Genomic DNA, 9,501 nt, shown 5'->3' on the forward strand with positions numbered 1-9,501 from the left:
ATTATCACAACTATAATCAACATTTTATTTTGTCAATTGTAAATTATTGAACAACATAGTCTTTTCCTTCATTTTTTTTTCCAATTAATTAGTCTTATAATTTGTTTTAGGGCTTATTAATATTTGGTATAGTGGTTGGTTGGTGGTCAGGAGGCGGCACGGTTGTAAAGTCGGATGGCCGTGTGGGTGGTTGAAGAGTCGGCACGCCCGTCGACCAGAGTACGGTGGGGCGCGGTGGCCTGAGTAAGAACTAAGAAGCTAAGGGGACGGTTTTTAGAGGGGATATGGTATGTGGACGGGTGTGGTGGGACGAATCTTGTGTTGGTAGGTGTATTGAAGGGCCGGTGAGGCGGTTTATGGCCGGCACGGCGCGCTGGTCAGCGAGCAGCGATGTGGCTGTGGTGGTGGGAACTGGGAAGTCAGGGAAGGGGTGAGGGTGGTGGTTGGTAGTACGACATTTTTTTTCCTTTTTTAAAGCAATGTAGTACATCTCTCAAGAGTGAAAATGAGGGAGGGGAAATGGGAAGGATAAATTAGTCAAAAGCGTACTGCAATGAGTAAAATGCGTACTGCGAAAATCAACACCTAATCATGCAAGGAATTTCCCATGCAGAATTGATTCAACAAAGTAAATATACAACTATAATACACACAAATCTGAAGCTTTTCTAGACATTTTGTTCTGCCACTAATATTTCTATCGAAATTATGGTAACTTAGAGTGTTTATGTATGTAATCCGATAGCTTTTCCACAGAGGAGCATATCAGTAGGAGGGTCATATTCATTAGAAAGGCTCTTTTCGGAGTTCCACACCCTGAGATACAGCTGTTGTCCGAGATACTGGCGGCCCCACATCGCCGACCTCAAGTTCCACATTCCTTGGTTATCTAAGGACACTAATATTGCGGTCCACGACTTTGGGTAAACCTGTCAAGTTCACCATATAACACAAAGGAATTGTAAACTTGCTAGATTAGTCTCCGATCTGAATTTATTAACGCTTAGTGCAGAAAAACGGTTTTTATTTCAATGTCAAATTCAGTGGGAGGTAAATTACCTGAGTAGTGTGTCTGGTAAGAGCATCTTTCAGATTGTAATTCTTCCGCCTCTTTGGTATCCATTTACCAGAACCGAAACTGCAAAATCATTAGTTTCACCATGTAAGAAGATATCTGGATTCAACAATGGATATTAGATGCATACGACAGTTACAGAACCTACCCAACAACCCAGAAATCGTAACCATCAAGATGCCAAGACTGCAATGTCTTCTCATCATTTTGGAACACAACCTCGATGAAATTATGGAGAGAAGCACCCAAAACAGACGTGCCAAGGTACGCTGCCCCATCTGAAGGGTTGCTTTGGATGGAATCCACACTGAAAACTCCTGTAATGTTGAAGTAATCAGCTAGCTTCAGAGGGGTGCTAGGGTGGATATAGGACACACGGTTGATTGCAAAACGTTGCTTCCCATTGATTAAAGGTGCCGAGTTGGCTAACACAAAGGTCTTTGCAATTGGGATAAGGCCATAGTGGTAGGATCCCTGAGGGTTAGGCCTGGCTGCATTTGATGTTAGATTCCACCTGTATGAACCCGTCATCCAAAACGTTAATCACACATCAATCATTTTTGGCAATTTTTACAGAAGATACACATAATTTGCAGATTTCAGCTAATTTAGCTGGTAAGTCATTGAGTAGTGATGCTCATCATCAGGTTTCAAAACCTTTCCTCATCAACAACTGTCCTTGTGGTTCCTATACCAGGAATTTTCTTTGTTATTTCATTAAATTTAAGTTTTATAGTTTGCTTGCATGCTGCCTAGGCACATCTCTCTTTCTTAGTTTTGCCAAAGGAAAATACGCAAGAAAATACCGGTTTCAATGACATAAATATAAACATCGATAGGGTACTACTAGTCCAGGTGTTGGACTCGAATTAATGTTTTCGGACCAATACGTGTATGCGCCCATGTCCATGTGTGCAGTGCGACATGGGTACGTGGGGAAAAAAATTGAAAAAATCAAGCAAGTTAGCATATACCTAAGCATGAACCTCATACGGTATCCTTACAATTGTTAAGTGAATTGGTTTTAACTCCTTACCTGAAGGTTCTGGCTTGCTGCATAGACCAATGATATTGGCCAGAAGGGGGAACAGGCAAAGGTCCAGAGACCTGCATACGAGAGTTGGAGTAGTGGAGTACTGCAGTTGCGGTGTGAACTATTTGAGAGAACCTTGTAGTAGCGACAATGTAGTAGTCCTTAGGAGCTTGGTCTAAGGTCACAAGGATAGAAAGAGACTGACCCACATGCACATCGACTGAATCATATACGTTCTGAAGAACATTAGACCCTTCTATTTCAACCACCTTCAACTTGTGACCCTGGATCCTGAAATTAAATGTAGTGGACAACCCAACATTTGAAACCCTGAACTTGTATGTTTTACCTGAAAAGTGGAAAGGCCGGCTATGTTCAAATGTACAAATGAGCAGCTATCAGCTAGTTTAGTTGGTTAAATTATTGAGAAATGGTACTCAGGACATGGATTCAAAATCGTTGGAATCAAACTTATGCTTGTAACTTTATTTACACTGGAAAAAAAGTGCAATGCAATATAAGCAAGCTATAATGTGAACGTGTAAACTGAATTTTGATAATGAGAATTGAGAATGACCTTGGTCAGCAGTGAACGAGGTGCGAGTCTGGCCATTTATAAGCAAGCCATCAGGGAATGGAAGAGCCTTCCCTGCGTCCAGAGTTTGCTGTAAGGTCTGCACAATAGAGTGAACGTCACAGTGTCAAAACTTGTGAAGAATAATATTCACGTAATTCAACCATTAATTTAAGCAAAACTATTAATGTAAACGTTAGCTAGTAAAAAAGAAAAACCATGTACGTATTTCATTTAGTGAAAAAATGACTAACCATATGGCTAGTCTTGTACCAATCACCAATAAGCAGAGAGAAGTCAGCAGCAGGGTCAGCATAAGGAACGGGGATCCTAGGCCTTGAGTAGACATTAAGGGCTCCAAAGCCACCAGCTAGTCGGTGCATCGAGGTTGAAGGGAAGTATGTGTAGGAGCCAATCTGATCTTTTGTCTGGAAGTTGTATGTGTAGTTTGAATTTGGAGGGATTGGGCAATTAGTCCCCAACACTCCATCTTGCCATGAATTTTTCCTTTGCTTAATTCCATTCCTGTCGTTTGAATTTGTTTACAAGACAAGAAGCTCATTAGCATTTAACTATCCCCGACTGCTCTCCTTATGATTTTCCAGTGATAGTGATTGACATCAAATTACGACTATGGAACGAGTCGTTAGGATAATACTGGCTACAATCAAACTGTTAATCCTTTTGTTTTAGTTTAAGAAATAGCACCTCGGTAGTGCCTAGGCACTAGGGTTACTATTCAGGAGCGCATAGTGTATATGGCACAACAGCAAACGCTATGTAGCGTGAGAGTTTCAGTAGCGCGACATATGTCAATAAACAACCTTTGTACAGTAGGTGATTGCTATAATGTTACAAATCCTTCAAAAATCAAAATAGTAACAAAATCTTTGGTTAGCTGCTTAAGATGACATACCGGGTGGGTTTTTTTTTGAGTGTCGAATCAGACACATTCAGTACAACTACACGGGATAGGGAGATTCAAACTACAACCCCTATTGTTTACTACTAGCATTAAATCCCTTCCCTCATTTTATTTGCATTTTACTAATGAACAAATCAACAAAAGATGATGATAAACCAGATAATTTACTACGGATATTGGCAAGTGAGAGAAGGAACAGAAAGAGCATACCAAGTGAGAAGGAAGGGGTCATCCAAGTTATTGATGACATTGAGCACAATGTTGTCATTTGTAACACAGTCGAGTGTAGGACCAGGAAATTGTCCATTGATTAATATTCCCTGCCCATTCCATTGAAATCCACAAATATAAGATTCACAGATCCAAAATAATACGGAGTACCCCGTATGTCAAAACGACAATGCACCCTAAGAAACAAATATCGCCTTTGGGCGTGACAAATATCCGAAACCGCAAACTAGTGACATGATTAATGAGTATACCACAGTCGATGGTTCTAATAACATTAATATCTAGCATTACTGGGAACATACAAGTAAAAGTATTACCATTGGAAACTCGAGAGTGGGAAAGTGTATACGAACCTGTTGGGGAACACCAAGAGGAGAAATAGTGCCGTAAGTGACGGTCCAAGTGAAAAATCTGTAAGGGTTGTCTGCTTTGGCGAACGAAACGCTCAATATTGTGACAAGCCCAACAATGCAATGTATAAAACTTATATTCTCCGTTACCATTTCTCCAATAACAAAGATTAACAAAATAAGAATAGAAATATATGGAAAATGGAGAAACAAGTGGGATAATGAATGCAAAGAAACAAGAGTGATGGAAGATTAGTTAAATACTGCAACAATCAAGTGTGCTACACCCTACAGCCTACACCCTTTACTGGGTTTACACTACACCGCGCTTCCGCTAATGCAGGAATTTTGTGGGACCTTTTACCTTTGACGGTTTTTTATTAATCATTTTTTTGTTAGTTCTTTATTCTTTATCTACGCGGTTTTGTGTTCATAATTTCAACGACCCCCCCCCCCCCCCCTTCCCTTCCTTTTTTTTTCCCCTGAATGACTGTCTTTCACAAAGTATATTTTTCTTTTTTGAAGAAAATGTCTTTTATAAACTTGGGTAGGGGATCCGAGAGATTTAGCTTTCAAAAATTGTTGTACGTGGTTGTTTATGCTTAAGATACTTCAAGACAATGATTTTTAAGTCTCTGGTTTTTTGAATGAATGGCTCTTATTTAACAAATTTACCTAATATAAAAGCTAGGTTTTTCTTTGGATTTCTATTGGTTCCTTATATTCAGGAGTGGTGGGTCCTTACAAAATTTTGAGGAATTAATTACTCTATCTCCACATTTGCTGAAATAGTTGCTATTTTCATAATAATACACATGTAATATTTTAAAAAATATCATCAGATAAATTACAAAGTGTGAAAAAAATTACATAGATATATAAATTCACGAAATTAAAAGATATAAAAATTAAAGACATAATTCTACAAAATTAAAAGTAGGCTGATAAAAATACACAAGGAGTATTATCTAAGTTAAACAAGAAAAATCCACAATAAAATTAGAAGATTTTGATTAAATGAAACAAAAAATATAATAAAAAGTTGAAAATGATGAACATCAGATTTACACGTACGGTTAATAATTGAAAAATAAATTTGAAGAATAAAAATTAACCTTATAAGCAAAAAAATCAACTTTACCATAAATTATCCTTCAAAGGAGACATGCAAACATATATTTAAAGATCGAATATGGATGAAATAAGAAAAACATAAAGATAATTAGATAATACTCCAAATTTATGTAGTGTGTGGGTGAGGGAAATGATTTTGGTGGTTTTATGATAGTGATGAGATCATAAGATCAAATTTAGAGTGAGAGAGCTCGAGTAGTAACGAAGTGAGGCGGAGAGTTAGGGTTAATATAATCACTAGAACTTGGGAGAGACGGTCTCTTACTAAATTATTGAGAGACCAATCTTTCGTACCCTTTTATTTGTATTTCGTACCCTTTTTATTGTTGATTGTGGCATTGTAATTTCGTACCTATTTACATAATAAATTTACCCATTTTATCATTAATCATAATTTGTACCTATTTTATTACCTTTAGTACCACTTTTTCTTAAAATTGTACAATGATCTCTCCATAAAGCTTATTAAGAGACCGTCTCTCAGGAGACCTACTCTAATATAATAATAAGTTAATTTGCTCCATATAAATCTGGAGAGTAAAACTGTAAAAGTATAGATAGAGTTTGAGGCAGAGAGTTAGGTTTATTTTGCTCACATTAATGGGTTTTTAAATTAAATAAGATCTCCTCCCCTAACAAATTGAAATATTAGACATTTTATAAAAGGGTTTTTAAATAGCTCTGAGGATACATTCCAATACTTACACCTTTAGTTATCATGTTTTTTATTTGGCATTTGAATGAGTGATGTCAAATCGCACAAAAAAAAAAAGCCGAGTTCCGTAAAAGAGTTTTATCACTATTAATATATTTTCTTTATTTTGTACTATTTGAATGTAGATGTTCCCTTTGTTCTATTTGTTTGCCTCTGATTAAAATAACTCTTATAAAGAATTAAAAAGGCAAACAAATGATCGAATTGGTACAAATGAAGTATATATATTGTTCTTTAGTAATCTTTAACCGGTAAATCTCACATAACATATCGATCAAAAATATCTAATATAGCAAAATAGTTGTCCTATCTTGCTAAGTGGGGTAATACTTGACCCGTTTTATTCGTTGAAGTTGGATATCTACAATTTTGGAAATGGATGTGTTTCTAATCCGATATCTGAAGCACAGATGGATATTCCACTTGAAATTCTTTTCTGGAACAAATATCCATTTTTTTAATATGACTTTGAATCGAATCGGAAAATTGGATATTGTTCAACCATATTGTTAATTTGTTATAACACGTCTTATTAATAGTGTCTTATTAACAATATATCACCCCATTTTTTCTATAAACTTCTGTACATTTATGGGGATGAGCTATCCAATTTTTTAGTTGGTCTATGGTTTCTCTTGCTATCCAAATAAATTTAAATTAGTTAGTATTAGTTTAAAATATGGCGTCTAATAATATACATATAAATAACATATTTTGTGTTCTCAAAAGCAGCCCGTGCATTTTGTGCACGGGCATAAAACTAGTTGAATAAGAGTTCTTGCTTTTTTGTTATTAAAGATTACATGTGGACATTTGACGACGTTGGTTTTCTTCAAATGGTGATATAGTCACGTTCTTTTTATAAGAATTGTGTGTGGTTAGTTCCGTCCCTCCGGTACCTTGTCCTGTCACCGCCGTTCTTTCGCTCTCAATCCAGGAGTGATCCCCCCCCCCCATTTCCCCCACCCTTGGATTGTTTTTCATGTCTATGACCTTGTTTGTTTGTGTCGATTAGTTTAAATCATCCGTTGGAGTTGTTATTCTCCTAGGTGACTGTCTTTTGGGTCCGATATGGTGATCCCCCCATTTCCCCCACCTGTCGTTCCCTCTTCCTGTTTCCCTTGTGTCGGCCAGTGTTGTCCCTTTGTTTGGTCTGTTAACTTGTTTGGCGGTGGTCCTGGGAGGTGTCCCTTGGTAATTCGGGTGGCCCTGTGGTGTCTGTTGAGTTTTCGAGTCTTCGAGACATGGTTGTTTGGCAGATTTGGTATCTGTGGTTGCTCTTGGCTTTTGGCTTATGCACTGGTTGTCATGGTGGTCGTCGGGTCCTCTTTTGTTCTTTTCGGAATGGTGAGTCTGGGTATAGTGGTTCTTTTATGATCATGTGGTCTTGTTTTGGATTCTTCGGTTGGGTTGGATGGTTCGGAGATGGTGGTTCTGCTGGAATCTGTTTACGGTTGTTGGGTTCCCGTATGAGATGTGCTTGGTAGGGTGAAGTCGGGGTTTGGCAATGTTGTTGGGTGGCCCGAATGCGGTGGTCTTAACCTCACTTTTCTCCATGAAAGGTTTGGCTTGGAATTGTAGGGGCCTTAAGGATCCGCTTTCCCCTGCTATTCCGAAAATTAGAGCAATATGTAGGTCTCTTCATAATAATTTAGATTTCGTCTTCCTTTCTGAAACTAAGTGTGATGTACGATCCGTTGATGTTCTTCTGCGACCTATGGGTTTCCTTCAGTCTGCTGGGTGTGATGCAGACGGCTTAAAGGGGGGGCTCTGGGTTGGCTGGAAAAGTAGTTGTAAATTAGAATGTGTCTTTATCAGTTGCAATCTTATTATCCTCTTGGTTAATCAGTGTAAGGGTAGCATGTGGTATTTGTGCTGTGTTTATGGTGAACCTGATCATACTAAGAGGGGTGCTGTATGGGATAATTTTACCATTCATCTAAATTGCCTGGACAAACCCTTCTTGCTTATAGGTGATTTCAACCAAGTTGAGTTCTCCTCGGATAAGTTAGGAGGCAGTGATAAATTGATTAGAGGCGCAAATTTATTCTCATACTGGAAGAATTTACATTGTTTGATGGATATCCCTTTTAAGGGACCTAAATTCACTTGGTGCAATAACAGGGAGAATCCACATCGTATTTATGAAAGACTTGATAAGGGTTTTGCTTCCAATGATTGGCTTTCTCTTTTCCCAAATACCTTTATCAAACACTTACCTATTCAAATATCGGATCACGCGCCTATAATCCTTGACACAAATATGGTTCTCAATACCAAGAAGAAAGTTTATAGGCTAGAGTCTTGGTGCTTTGATCATGCCGAATGCAGTGGTCTGGTTAAAGAAAGCTGGGGAAGAAAAGATAAGGGTGATGCTTCTCATATTCTCTTGGCAAAATTACGTCGTATAAATAACGCTTTCAGAGTTTGGGATTGTAACAAAAAAGACGAATGGGGACTAAAGTGGAGTGCTTTTGATCAGGATCTTGAGTCATATCTTTTGGATATTGAGAGTGGTGGTGACACTGTTAATTACGAATCATGTCACAAAAAGCTTATGGAATTCTCTCTTGCTGCTGGCACTTATTGGCGCCAACGTACCAAATTGAAATGGAATTGTGAGGGTGACACGTGCACTAAGTACTTTTTCAATTGGGTTAAAGGACGATCTGGTGCTAATCTTATCTTGGGTATTAAGAAGGAGTCTAATGAATGGACTTTTGATATGAAGGAGATTGGTGGTTTGTTTCATAAACACTTTTCTACTATCTTTAATTCCGATTCTGAGCCGGAGTGTTTTGAAGATTTCTTGAATAAGAACGGTTATTTATTTGATAATCTTAAGCGCTAAGTGGGCATGGAGGAGAAAGCCAAGTTGGGTCGTGTATATTCGAAAAATGAAGTACGTGAGGCTGTTTTCCAATTGGGACCTCTAAAATCACCGGGTCCTGACGGTATTCCGGCGGCTTTTTACCAAAAGTATTGGTCTATAGTTAAGAGTGATGTTATTAAAGGAGCCCTCGATATTCTAAATTCGGGTACTGTGCTTAAGGATTTCAATAAAACCTTTATTGTTCTTATTCCGAAAAATGATTGCCCGGAGAGAGTTAGGGATTTTCGGCTGATTAGCCTCTGCAATGTTATCATGAAAGTTGTCACAAAGTGTATTGCTAATAGATTAAAAAGGGTCATGTATGATCTTGTTAGTCCATTTCAAAGTGCTTTTGTCCCTAATAGAAGTATTGCAGATAACATTGTCATTGCCCAAGAAATTCTTCACGTTATAAATCATAGGAGTTATGGCAAGAAGGGTATAATGGCCTTAAAGGCAGATATGAGTAACGCCTATGATAGACTTAACTGGAACTTCATAAGAGGGGTGCTCTCTTACTTAAATTTGCCGGGATCTATGGTTCAGCTTATTATGAGTACTATTGAATCAGTTTCTTACGAAATTCTGGTGA

General features: G+C 37.9%; 2 protein-coding genes across 2 annotated transcripts; one reads left to right on the forward strand and one right to left on the reverse strand.

Annotated features, from left to right (window-relative positions):
- Positions 1-554: 554 nt before the first annotated feature.
- On the reverse strand, positions 555-4,586 carry LOC141640256 (L-ascorbate oxidase homolog). Its single transcript, XM_074449105.1, has 8 exons — positions 4,192-4,586; positions 3,818-3,927; positions 2,937-3,207; positions 2,686-2,782; positions 2,112-2,457; positions 1,224-1,589; positions 1,060-1,138; positions 555-929 (listed from the first exon to the last, which is right to left on the reverse strand). The coding sequence occupies exons 1-8, from the start codon at positions 4,339-4,341 to the stop codon at positions 726-728; spliced, it is 1,623 nt and encodes a 540-aa protein (XP_074305206.1). The 5' UTR covers positions 4,342-4,586; the 3' UTR covers positions 555-725.
- Positions 4,587-7,544: 2,958 nt separating this feature from the next.
- Positions 7,545-8,888, forward strand: LOC141640272 (uncharacterized). Its single transcript, XM_074449123.1, has one exon. The coding sequence runs from the start codon at positions 7,545-7,547 to the stop codon at positions 8,886-8,888; it is 1,344 nt and encodes a 447-aa protein (XP_074305224.1).
- Positions 8,889-9,501: the final 613 nt, after the last annotated feature.

This window comes from Silene latifolia, unplaced genomic scaffold, assembly GCF_048544455.1.
Source record: "Silene latifolia isolate original U9 population unplaced genomic scaffold, ASM4854445v1 scaffold_75, whole genome shotgun sequence".
Taxonomy (NCBI): domain Eukaryota; kingdom Viridiplantae; phylum Streptophyta; class Magnoliopsida; order Caryophyllales; family Caryophyllaceae; genus Silene; species Silene latifolia.